Source organism: Podarcis cretensis (assembly GCF_951804945.1).
Source record: "Podarcis cretensis genome assembly, chromosome: 6".
Taxonomy (NCBI): Eukaryota; Metazoa; Chordata; class Lepidosauria; order Squamata; family Lacertidae; genus Podarcis; species Podarcis cretensis.
In genome coordinates this window covers 24,791,422-24,804,497 of record NC_137175.1, presented here as the reverse complement: position 1 = coordinate 24,804,497, position 13,076 = coordinate 24,791,422, and the positions used below count along the sequence as shown (strand labels likewise).

The 13,076-nt window shown below is 47.7% G+C and overlaps 1 protein-coding gene across 2 annotated transcripts in view; it reads left to right on the top strand.

Annotated features, from left to right (window-relative positions):
* The window catches only part of PLCG1 (phospholipase C gamma 1), a 96,561-nt gene that overhangs the window by 36,159 nt on the left and 47,326 nt on the right, over positions 1–13,076 (top strand). For both annotated transcript variants that reach the window (XM_079978903.1, XM_079978902.1), the window contains exons 2-4: positions 3,953–4,105; positions 5,508–5,601; positions 7,102–7,149. In XM_079978903.1, the coding sequence (XP_079835029.1) occupies positions 3,953–4,105; positions 5,508–5,601; positions 7,102–7,149 (295 nt within the window). The remainder of the gene's footprint in view (positions 1–3,952; positions 4,106–5,507; positions 5,602–7,101; positions 7,150–13,076) is intronic.

Sequence of the window (13,076 nt, the reverse complement as noted above, 5' to 3'; positions counted from 1 at the left end):
TGTGCTTCAGGTTACACACTCCGCTAACCCAGAAATAGTGCTTCAGGTTAAAAACTTTGCTTCAGGATGAGAACAGAAATCAGGCTCTGGCGGCGCAGCAGCAGCAGGAGGCCCCATTAGCTAAAGTGGTTCTTCAGGTTAAGAACGGACCTTTGGAACGAATTACCGTATTTTTCGTCCCATTGGACGCTCCGTCCCATAGGACGCACCTAATTTTTTTTTTTGGGGGGGGGGAATAAAGGAAATTTTTTTCTCTTTATTTCCCCCCCCCCCAAACCAGGTCGGGGAACAGCGGGATGGCGGCGCTGTGCCTCCCTGCTGTCCCCCGAGCTTGTGGGGCTGGCTGATGTCTGCCCGAAGCGTGGGGCGCTATGCTTCAGGGCGCCCCACACGCCGGGTGGCAGACTGCGCGAAGCACGGGGCATCCTCCGGAGGGCGCCCCGTGCTCCGCGCTGCAGGCTGCCGCCCGCAAGCCTTCCATGCCCGGGGGAGATCCCCCGGGTGCGCAAGGCTTGCCGACACCTGCGCGGACCACGGGGCGTCCTCCGGAGGGCGCCCTGTGCTCTGTGCTGCAGGCTGCCGCCCGCAAGCCTTGCGCGCCCGGGGGGAACTCCTCCCGGGCGCGCAAGGCTTGCGGATAGCTGCCTGGAGCACGAGAGGTGTCGGTGCGCACCGACGCCTCTCGCTCTCTAGGCTTCAGCGAAAGCCTGCATTCGCCCCATAGGACACACACACATTTCCCCTTCATCTTTGGAGGGCAAAAAGTGCGTCCTATGGGGTGAAAAATACGGTAAGTACTTAACCTGAGGTACCACTGTATTTGCTACCAGGTTGTGATACGTCACAGTGGCCTCTAGTGGTCCCAGGTGGACCCACAGAGCAATCTAGAATTGCTTAGAATGCAGGCAGGGCTTGAAGTGACCAGTGTGAAACTGGCAAGATGTTTTGCTTTAATAAATTCTGTGAATTTATTCCATGAAATAATAAGAAAAGCTACACCTTGAAGCCGGAGAAGGCTTTTGAAGATATACAAGCAGATGTTAGTCTGTGCCTGCACCTTGAGTAACCAGGTGCAAAAGGGGCAGGATGATCGTTGCTTTAATAAGTGGATTTTGGCAGGTATGCTTTTGTCATGCAAGCTACACCTGCTGAAATTCTCTCTTTTACACCCCGTTCTCCTTTGCAACTAGCCACCCTATCCATACCACAGGTTGTCTTGGTTTGCTACTGTTTTGGCTACGGTGCCTCCTTTCTCTATCTCTTACGTGACTGTGACTTTATTATTGCAGATGGAGAAACAGGTGATGCCAGGAACTCACTGTGGTGTAGGCATAGTGGTTGGATCATCATCAGATGGACTCTGCCATTGTGCCCCATCATGCTAAGTGCCTCGCCCCATCAGTAAGTGGCAGTGGTGGCACTCATTGTTGAGAAGCTGGGTGTGCCACCCTGCCATCACTTGCCCCACCAACCACTGCCACACATAATGTAGTGATGGCCAAAAACCTGGATAGTTTAAAAATGGGATTAGACAAATTCAGGGAGGATATCAATGGCTATTAGCCATAGTGGCTTTGTTTTTCTTCTACTGTTAGAGGCAGTATGCCTCTGAGTACCAGTTGCTGAGAATCAAAACTGGGGAGAGTGCTGCTTGTGGGCTTCCTGTAGGCACTATGAGAACAGGATCCTGGACTAGGTAGACCAAAGGTTTTCAACCTTTTAGAGTCCCCTGGGAGTCCTCTGGACAGCAGTTGTTGCCATCAGGGCTGTCTTACCCATAGGCTCTAGGGGTGTGGGGCACCCAGGCACCGGGCTCTCAGGGGCACCAGGCCGAGAGTCCAGGGCAGAGATTTGGAGTCCGGGGATTGAAGAGAGCCAGGCCAGCTGACAGCCACTGCCGAGTGGAGCAGAGCCCATCGGAGCACCGAAGGCTTTTCTGCTGCAGTTGCTGAGGCAGCCAGCCGGCTCCGGCCTTCTGTGTGCCTGGGATTGGCGGGCCGTCAAGAGACCCACCCAGTGCACGTACGCTGCTTACATGAGGCACCTGGCTTTGCTCAGTTGCCGCCGCCACCTCGGGCTTGACTGTTGTGGGCTCTGCTTGCTCACTGGCTGCCCCCCCCCCAGGGCTCCCAGTCCCGGCCTTGCTCTGCTGCCACCGCCGCCTTGGGCGCCTCTGTTGCCACTGAGGTGGCCAGCCAGCTCTGCCGTGTGCGCTTTGACGGTGCACCTCGGTCTGTTTGTTGTGCTGAAAAAAGGTTGACAATTCTGGGCAACCGGGGGGGGGGGGCGCGCCGGGCAGATCTGTGTACCCTGGTGCCACATATACTTAAGACAGCCCTGGTTGCCGTCCCTGGTCCCTCCGTACCCCAAAGAGAGGTGCCTCCCAGAGGCACTGTTCGCCTGTGGAGCTTATAGCCAGGGTTGCTGCAATAAACAGCTGTGCAAGTCTTTGGGAGGCAGAGACGTGAGAGGGCATCAGAGGAAGGAAGGAAGGAAGGAAGGAAGGAAGGAAGGAAGGAAGGAAGGAAGGACAGAGGTCAGTGTAGCCTGGGGCACCCCTGACCATTCAAGGCACCCCAGGGTGCCACGGCACACTGGTTGACATCCACTGAGATAGACTGTTGGCGTGATACAACTGGACTGTTCTTATGTTCTTAATGACAGAGGTCTAGACCAGTGTTTCCCAACCTTTTTTGGGCAAAGGCACACTTGTTTCATGAAAAAAATCTCGAGGCACACCACCATTAGAAAATGTTTAAAAAATTAACTCTGTGCCTATATTGACGATATATAAAGTAACTCTCTTTAATAGGAATCAAATAAACACAAAGAAAGTATTTTATAATTACTTTATTATGAAATAGTAAGTAAACAGAAATATGAAAAATTATAAAATACTTTATTCAGTGCGCCTTTTGTCCCTCTCCTCGAAATGCTCCAACTCAATGTTCCTCCGCGGGCTGGCCATTGGAGAGCCGTGTCGCCCACACCGCAGCCCAATACAATATGAACCCTCCCCTCGCAAGCGGCAACCCCTCCACACTCCCCACCTTAAGCCTCCACAGGCGCCCTGCCCAAAGAGATGCCCGCCCGCGCGCGAGGGGATCCTTTACCTCAGCATCCCGCCAAAAAAAAAAAAAAAAAAAGAGGGCGGGAGACTGCGGTCCCTCAGAGGCTGGGCGTTAGGAAGAAGCAGCCGCCTTCATCCAAGCAGGAGCAGCAGCAGCTGTAGCTGTAGTAGCGCCAAGCTGTGCCGGGGACTCCGTGCCCATGAGGGGAGGGAGGGGAGAGAGAGGAGAGGCAGCAGGTCGCCCTCTTAAGTCACGCGCGCGCAGGCACCACCACGCATCCCTCGCGCCCTCTCGCAGAGCCCCTGCTCAGCACCTCCCGCCTCGGGGACGCCCGTCATGAGCCGCTGAGAGGCCGCCAAGCCTCCAGGCTGCTCCCATTCAGCCTTAGGCGCGCGCCCGCCTTGGGAAAAGCGGTGCTGGGAGGCGGAGAGAGAGAGAGAGAGGACGCCGCTGGCCGCGTCCCACCCTCAGTCAGTCGGCTCGGAGCTACTGAGGAGAGGGAGGTGGGGACGACGGCGCGTCTGTTCCGCTCGGGGCCAGCGCGCCCCCGCCCCCCTCTCCAGAATCCCCAACTAAATACGATGCGCTAAGGGAGGGGGGAGAACCCACCCACAAAGAGGACGCCTTTCTGCAGGGCGCCTAAGGCCTCTCGCCGCCCGACTCGCCCGCCTCCCTCCCACGGCACACCAGGCAACGTCCCGCGGAACACTGGTTGGGAAACACTGGTCTAGACTAGCATTGCAATCCAGGATCAAGCCATATTGAGAGATTGCATATTAGCTAACACAGTACATGATACTGGAACCTGCATCACAGGCGCCTTCTTAAAGCACCCTAATCTTGCCTCATTATAATTTATCCCTTCTCTTCTTCTCTTACAGTTGATATTCGTGAAATCCAAGAGATTCGTCTGGGAAGAAACTCTCGAGACTTTGACCGGTATCAGGAGGATCCTTCTTTCCGGCCAGATCCGTCTCACTGTTTTGTCATCCTTTATGGCATGGAATTCAGACTGAAAACACTCAGCCTGCAAGGTGGGATCTCTTTTCCACTTTCCTATTTTTATTGGGTAAATATAGCTTCAGATGATACACAACGATTGTCCTGTTCCTCCCACAGCCTTCTAAGCACCACTCCCACAACCCACTCTTCCTTCAGGAGAGCCTGGCTTCTAGCAGAAGAGAAGGGAGCAAGGGGTGGCGCTGATACCGAGAGGATGGAAGAAGGTTCTCGGGTGCTGGTAGCAGCTGCCATAATAGATAGCTATTATAGGGAGCACGAGGCTTCTGAGCAAATGGATGCTTGTTCACATCTTATCTTGTGAATCTTCTCTGTGGCCAGCCCTGTTGTTGCTTTGTGTCCATTAACAGTCATACTTATTGGAGAGTGAGGCTCATGCTGTTTAATGCATAGCAAGTATCAAAATGGATAACGTTTGGTTTACTTAAGTTACAATACTCATTTTGGGGAGCCTATGTGAGCTTGCAAGTTCGACCATTGATTTGTGAGATGTTTTGTTTTTGTTTAATGTTATTTCATCATCATCATCATCATCATCATCATCTGCTACTTCTAAAATGTTTAAAAGATGTACTGGGGCTTTGAGAAAATTCAAATGTCTTAATCATCTGGTTTTTAATATATTTAAATTGGAGATAGGGAATCTCCAGCCTTTCTCATGTTATCCCTTCAGCTGCAGCCAGTATGTCCCCTCTGTACTATGGGGATATAATTTAAGAGTGTATGATATGAAGGATGTCTCCACAACAAACTTTCTCCCAATTTAGAAAAACCCCTTCACCTCACTGCCCAGACCTTGTGGTGTAGTGGTTAGGAGCGATAGACTCGTAATCTGGGGAACTGGGTTCGCGTCTCTGCTCCTCCACATGCAGCTGCTGGGTGACCTTGGGCTAGTCACACTTCTCTGAAGTCTCTCAGCCCCACTCACCTCACAGGGTGTTTGTTGCGGGGGAGGAAGGGAAAGGAGAATGTTAGCTGCTTTGAGACTCTTTCGGGTAGTGATAAAGCGAAATCCAAACTACTACTACTACTACTACTACTCCTCCTCTTCTTCTTCTTCTTCTTCTTCTTCTTCTTCTTCTTCTTCTTCTTCTTCTTCTTTTTCTTATTCTTCTTCTTCTTCTTCCAGGGCACTGGCGACCAGAGAAGTAGCTATTTATAGGTCTGCCATCGAGTATTAAAAATAAATTCTTGATTTGTTTAGAAAGGGTAGCTGCTTTCAGTCACAAACATTTGAAACACAGGGAATATTCTTGAGGTTTATGAATGAAAGCAGAGAGCCATTAAACCTCGAGCTCGGTGGGATTAGCTTCCTCCTGCTGGAGGCCAGCTGCTCGGGGACTTCCTTCTTGGAAACAGGGGTCAGTGCCTGTATTTCATTTCTTTACAAGACCGGCATGTTCTTTATTTTCACAGCCACATCCGAAGAAGAAGTCAGCATGTGGATCAAAGGGTTGAACTGGCTCGTGGCGGATACCCTAAAGGCTGCTACCCCGCTGCAGATTGAAAGGTAAATCAAAAAATTGGGAGCAGGAAGACACAGGCAGGTGGCTCTCACTTAATCCCTCTCGTCGCCAACATATTTGAGACTATGCATGCCAAAAAGAAAATCTGCCCTGCCTTTTCATAATAAATTTATGTACAGTTCCATAATTTACAGCTTCCGGGAGTGAAAGATCCTGAAATTGTCTTGATTGATTGATTCTGAAGCCCCCATACAGCTGAGAGAATTACGAATGTGTCTTCATGTCTTCCTTGATCTGTGCCCCATGACAGCTTCTCAATCAACCAGGCAATCAACAAATGCACTCCCAAATCTTTCACTCCCGGAAGCACAATAATGCTGCTCAATAATGTAGCTCAGATGCTCAGCCACCTCTCTGTCGTTGCACTTAGCTAAGCTGGACACCCCCATCAGCAGGATGCCTGGGTTCCTTCACTCTTCTTTCTTCCCCTCTCCCTGCCACCCACACCTGGTGTCTCTTTATGTCTGTGGAAGCATCCATTCCAATGGGGACAGGACTTGGGAGGGGAGATCAGTCCTGCCTCTTCCGCAGAGTCTTCCTTAGCAGCTACCAGGAAACAGCCAGCCAGCCTCTTCTGGGTAATAGGATGGCGGAAAATAGCACAAAGGCTTTGGCACAACAGCTGGGCAGGGCCAGCAGAGCATAGAATGATTGCCAGTTGTGTCGCACATCCACATAGCAAAGGGCTGAGCCATCAGAGCTACTTTGTAGTAGTAGTAGTAGTAGTAATAATAATAATAATAATAATTTATTATTTATACCCCACTCATCTGGCTGGGTTTCCCCAGCCTCTCTAGGTGGCTTCCAGCACAATATTAAAATGCAAAACAGTAATTCATCAAATATTAAAAGCTTCCCTAATCAGTGCTGCCTTCAGATGTCTTCTAAAAGTCAGATAGTTGTTGACATCTGGTGGGAGGGCGTTCCCCAGGGCGGGTGCCACTACTGAGAAGGCCCTCTGTCTGGTTCCCTGTAATTTCACTTCTCACAGTGAGGGAATTGTCAGAAGGCCCTCGGAGCTGGACCTCAGTGTTCGGGCTGAACGATGGGGGTGGAGACACTCCTTCGGGTATACAGGACCGAGGCTGTTTAGGGGTTTAAAAGTCAGCACAAGGTCAGATGTAGGTTCTCCATCCCAGTTTTACAGGATTCAGTGCAATCCTATGCATGTCTAGTCAGAAGTGGCAGATATTTATCAGACCATTTTGTTGCATAACCTTTCTAACTTTGCTTTTCAGAGACATGGGGTAGGGAAGCATTGGAGGTCAACGTAGGTTATTTGCAATTCAACCCTTGTACAATACTGTAGAAACCAATCATGTATAGCTCTTTTTTCCCCCTTTATCCAACCATGCTTAGTGAGTATACTTCCACTGTACCTATTTATTGTTTGGTGAACTGTGGGTAACCTGTGGATAACCTGAGCTTCGAAAGGTCAGCACAGCACTGGAATGACTAAGATTTCAAAACCTATTTTTTTTCAGGTGGCTCCGAAAGCAGTTCTACTCAGTTGATCGCAACAGAGAAGACAGGTAAATAGAGCAAACGTTTCTCTTGTTTGCAGTGTGGTCTCATTTATTGGGGGCATCCAGAAAACTATGTAAACAGCAATTCTGTTTTATGGCTGTTCCATTGCATTGGAAGTGGGGAAGTATTTTTGCACATTCTTCAGTCCGAAGACTAAGAAGACTAGACACACATTTGAATTTTAAACAAATGCAGTCAAACCTTGGATCCCGAACTCCTCCGTTTTGGAACATTTCAGCTTCTGAATGTCAAAAACCTGGAAGTAAATGCTCTGGTTTTCTAATGTTTTTCAGAAGCTGAACATCCGACGCGGCTTCTGCTTGAGTTCATTCACTCAATCAGAAGCCGCGCCTCGGTTGTCGAACATTTCGGAAGCCAAACGTGCTTTCGGAACGGATTACGTTTGACAACTGAGGTTTGACTGTATTGGGAATTATATTTTAGACCAACTAGGGTTGCAGCATTTAATAAATTAATCAGATTAAACAATGACAACCTTTAATTAATTAAAAAGATATATCGATTAATTGTGCAACCTTTTCTTGGATATGTAAACCATCTGAATCCATGGTTATGATCAAGAAGCCTGTGTAGAGCTGTAAAGGGGAGGTACTATTGGCAGAAGTAGCAGAGAGACCCTTTCTCAACCTGGTGCCCTCCAGATGTTTTGGTCTACAACTCTCATCTGTCCCAGCCAGTATTGATGATGGTCGGGGATGTTGGAGTTGTAGTCCAACAACACCTGGTTGGGGAAGGCTGGCACAGAGAAAGGAAACAAAAGAGAGCTGGGAAGCTGAAGATAAGTGAAGCAGGATCATATAGGTCTAGGGAGGTGGGAGAAAAAGAGTTGAAGCCAGGAAGTGAGAAAATGAATGTGCAGGTCTGTGCCTGGAGATGGGATGTTGATGGAGATTTCCTTGCCAACCAAAGGCTATCCTGAGTGTCAGCCACAAAATGAGAAATCCTTGAAGTAACTTAAAAGCTGGGGGTTTTCTACCACTTTCCAAGCAGCCTGAGGTCATTGAGTGAGAAGAACAGTCGGTTTGATGGATCTGAAAACTGGTCGCGGTAGTGCCAGCATGATAAGTTTACATTCCCAAGACAACTTCACAACAACAACAACAACTTCTTCTTCTTCTTCTTCTTCTTCTTCTTCTTCTTCTTCTTCTTCTTCTTCTTCTTCTGTTGTTGTTGTTGTTGTTGTTGTTGTTTAAATTTGTATACTGCCTTTCATCTAAAGATCATAGGGCGGTTCACAATGTAAATATTGAGAAACAACCAGTAACTCCCCCTCTCACAAACACATTTAAAAGCCCATAGAATGATTCCACTTTGCAAGCTGCTCCTTATTAACCACTTATTTTAGGATCTTTGAATACATAGGATACCTTTGGCATGTTGGCTTATATTGAGTCCATGGAGAAGAAAAAATGTGCTGTGCATTTGCTGTCATGTTCAGAAGAGAGCGAAATGCTCCCTTTTTAAAAAAGCCTGCTCTTGGTGTCAGTGCCAGTGTGCCTTGCCATCTGCCCTTCCATCTTAAATGTCCTCTTCTATTGCCTCTAGGTCCCCCCACTCCGCCACTCAACACAAATTTCCTTTAATGATGTTAAGAGAGTAGTACATTAACCTTTCAGTATTGATTTTTTAAAAAGAACTTTTCCCCTAGAGAAATGAAATGTTTTAACCATTACCACTGAGTGCAAAAATGGGAGTTGGAGCCCAGGCCCTGCCAATAAGAACACGGGAAGCTACTTTGCACTAGGTCAGACGGTTAGTTCATCTAACCCATTATTGTATCTTTGGACTGGCGCTGGCTCTCCATTGTCTCAGGTGAAGGTCTTTCCCATCACCTTGATACCTGATCTTTTGAACTAGACATGGTGTCGGCACCAAAAACCACCTGCCTGCAAAATAAATGCTGCAAGAAAACTTTCCGATGGTTCCACCTTACAAGGGCATGTGCAACCAGGAATAATGCCATTGTTGCTATGGTGACTGAGCATCTGATGGATTGGGTAGTCTGCAGGATCATCTGTTTTGCCCGTTTCATTTTTTAAAAAAGTATTCCTGCGAGACAGAGATTGAGCACCTATGTTTGTTTATTTAAAAACATTTCTGAATGGTTTAATATTGAAAGATCTCTTAAGGGAGCCGGGTTTCTTTCGGCCAAGGGAATAATGCACAATTAATTCACTGTGTTAGGACATGACGTTTCTCCTTTGCAAACAGGAAAAGGGTTACATGTTGCTGGTAATATCTCTGCTCACGCTTACATTACAGCCTTCAGACCTTCCATTCCTGAAATGTAACCATTTCTCATCAGTATTGATCTTGTTCTGCAGCCACAATGGGGACAGTTGATGTATTCTAAGGTGCACTCTTAGACTGCACAGGGGTACAGTTAAGTCCAGCACTGTCTACACCCTAGATTGCCCTCCAGAATCCTTTGCAGTACAGATGGCAAGTAAATCAATGTGGAGAGTCTTCCCTGAGATAGGTTTGGAAGCCACTGCCATGAAGGAGGAATGCTAGAGAGTTCATCCTCTCCCGCTACTGCACTGATGTGCTGGGAGACACCTCACAAAAGTTACTCTGCCCAACCACTAAAAGCACAAGAGCCCGTTTGTATATTAAACCTGCCAAATGTAGTACAGTTGCACCTCTGCTTATGTATCCCTTTGGATATGTAAACTTTGGGATGCGAATGCCGCACGCATGCACAGAAGCAGTCGTCCAGCTGTGAATTCCTCAGCATGCGGCCGAATCCCGTTCGCAACCGGAGGTACCACTGTACTTGCTTGATACCACAACTTGAAACCCTTTGCATCTCTTTCCCTAGCAAATAAATACAAGTTGCATTTCCCTTGTGTCTCCAGTGCCAAAGGCTGCCTGGCGCCTCTGCTGCTTGCTTGTGTCCTTTCTCCCTTGTGCAGTCGGTCTTCCTATTTCCTGTTCTGGCAGAAGGCCTTGGCTTGATTGTTATTTAACCAGGAGCTGGGACAGAGGCAGCCCACAGCACCAACGCAGCCTGGAGGCCAATAATGAGCAACATCTGTCAGGGAGGGCAGGGTACATTTTTGCATGATTTGCATATTGATGAGTTTGTGTTGTGTCTTCAGGAGATTATTGCCACCTGCTTTCTGAATACTCTGCTCCGCGGACTTGAGGGGATGGTTCAGCCTGCAAAGCAGAAAAATGCTAAGTGCTCTCAGTGGATATAATAAGCCAGCCTGGTGTTCTAAATGAACCTTTGTCATGCCTTCTTGTTTGTATGTGTCTTCTGAGTTTCCCTCTTTCCACAGTCCCTTGTCTGAAGAAACAAAGACGCAACTGGCTGGTGTGTTTTGAGCAAGAGCCATTGTTGCCAGAGGAATAAATAAGCTGCTCTTTTGTACAAGAGACCTAGATGGTCAAAGCAAGGTCTCTCGAAATCTGAATGGCAGTTATCTTCTTTGTGTTTATTTGACTGGCGCTCTCTCGCTCGTGTGTGTGTGTGTGTGTGTGTGACCATCTCTTCATCAAGGGAATCTTTACAACCTGAACAACAAATAAAATTTGCCATGCTGGCAAGCGATATGAGATTGAAGTTGGTTGGGGGCCCCCAGGGCAGTAATAATTGAGGGTGCCCCTCAGGAGAGAACTGAAACTCTGCTTTTTGCTTAAGTGCAATCCATTCTGCTATTGCTGCTGTTATTGGCAGCAGAGGTGCAGCTAGGGAGGACTGGGGCGGCGGTGAGGTGCACTGGGCGCCACTTACCCCAGGCGCCCAGCTATGCCGCTGCTTGGCAGCGTCCAATAAAGAAGAGACATTAAAATTACAATGCAAAAGCAGCCAGTAGACCAAAGTAGACATAAAATAAATAAATACAACCAACAGGTACTAATAGCCAGCAAAAAGCTTGGGAAAATAAATGAGGTTTTTGCAAGCGCTGAAATGTCCTCTATGTTGACGCTTAGCTGCTTGAATAGAAGGCACCGCTCACACATACCTGGCAGCGGATTGCTCACATGTTTTTGCATGCTTGTCGGCCTGCTATTTGAAACCTGCATGTGTACTTCGATTCTTTGAGTAAATGCTGGATCCAACACATTTGCAGTTAGGTGTGCTGCAAATATATTTTTATAAATAAAGAACAATCAGAGTTTGCAAGCTGTTCTTTAGGCTGAGGACAGCTGGGGAAATCTGGCATGCTCGAGGTAGTAGTCTTCCTTGACAACTGAGCTGTCGATATAGTTTCCTCCCATACGCACCCAATCCACACAGTAAACCCATGTGTTGGGGCCAAAGCAGCATGGGTTGCATGCACACCAGGCCAGCAGCTGGAATTAGACCTCACATACTTCAGGAAATGCTTTTTATCGCATAAGTTCTTCCTTCTAGCAAAGATCACCAAAGAAGGCTCTGCATTAGGTACTAAGCCTTGTTGAGAGGCTCAAATTGCCAGGTTTGGCAGAGATCAGGCATAGGCAAACTCTGGCCCTCCAGATGTTTGGGACTACAAATCCCATCATCACTGACCACTGGTCCTGTTAGCTAGGGGTGATGGGAATTGTAGTCACATCTGGAGGGGCGGAGTTTGCCTATGTCTGACATAGATGCTCCTTGGTGGTATCATCTGGTACTCTCTGTCTAGTGAAGCTCCCTGGTTTATATCCTGATACACACCTCTCTTTAAGGCACTTAAGTGGGTCTGTGTAAACTATCCATTTGTTCATATTCCAAAAGTGGATGAACACCTTCCAAATAGCAAGGCTTTCCCTATTAAAAGGTGGGACTCTGCAAATTCAAGGATGTTTTCCCAGTTCCATCTTGCTTTGAACTTCCTGGCCTTGATTGAACTTCTTTCTTGCTTGCTCTTTGTTCTCAGAGAACATGTGCTATAGAGTATAATGGAGACTAGTGGTGGGTGTTCAGTGGCTTTGATACGGTTTTGGAATCTGTACATTTAATTTCTAGACTCCTGCAATTATGCAAGTAAGAGACATGCCCTTTTTACCATTGTGGGGGGCGGGCAGAGGAAAGCCTGCTTCTTAGACAGATTGTAAATTACCTTTTCTTGTTTGCGCCATGTGTTTTTGATTCCTTTCAGAATAAAGCCATTCAGTAATACAGTTCCTGGAATTAGCTGGGTTAAGCCTACCCACATCGCCTGCTTTGGTGTGCACACTCTGCTGATAAGCAGATATTTTGGGTTTTGTAAGAGAGAGAAATATCCCTAGTTGCCTTGAAAATTTCAGTGGTGGCAAGTGAAACTAACGTGTTTTGTGAGGTTTGGGGGTGTTTATGTTTTTAAGTTTTATTCTGTGAGGAAATAGAGGGGCTCTCAGGGCCCCTCTAGATACCCCTTTCATTGCACATTCATTATGATTTGTGCTCATGATACTATTGGAGCAGTCACACATGATGCCACTTTCAATACTATTTGCACCTGCAGAAGTTTTGGAATGGCCACACCACACCACTTCCAATCCAATCTCTCGCTGAAATCCCATAACTTTGTATACTACAAATGTTCTGCTTTATCTTCGTCCCGCTTTCGTAGCCACTCTTCAAAGCAGTAATGTGGTAGCATTGGGGAAGCACTGCAGAACAAACTAAAGCAGAATAAATCTACCACTAATGCACTATAATTGAGTCAAGAATATGCTGCAGAATGATTGCCGGCGTCCATCTTTCTTGAGCGACAATGGAGTGTGCCTCTGGGGGTGAAGTCAAACTGTTATGTTAGCAGCCCTGAAGTGATCTTCTCAGGGCGCAAGCCTAGGCAGTGTGTATGGAGGTCCTGGGATGCCCAGATAACAAGATTCCTCTCTCAGCCTCACAGTTGAGCCAAATAAAAGCAAAGCAATATGTTTGGCACCAGCTTGGGTGCAGGAGTTGCTGGAAGGAGGTGTGCCAGGTGCCATCTTAGGGACTCCAGTCAAGATT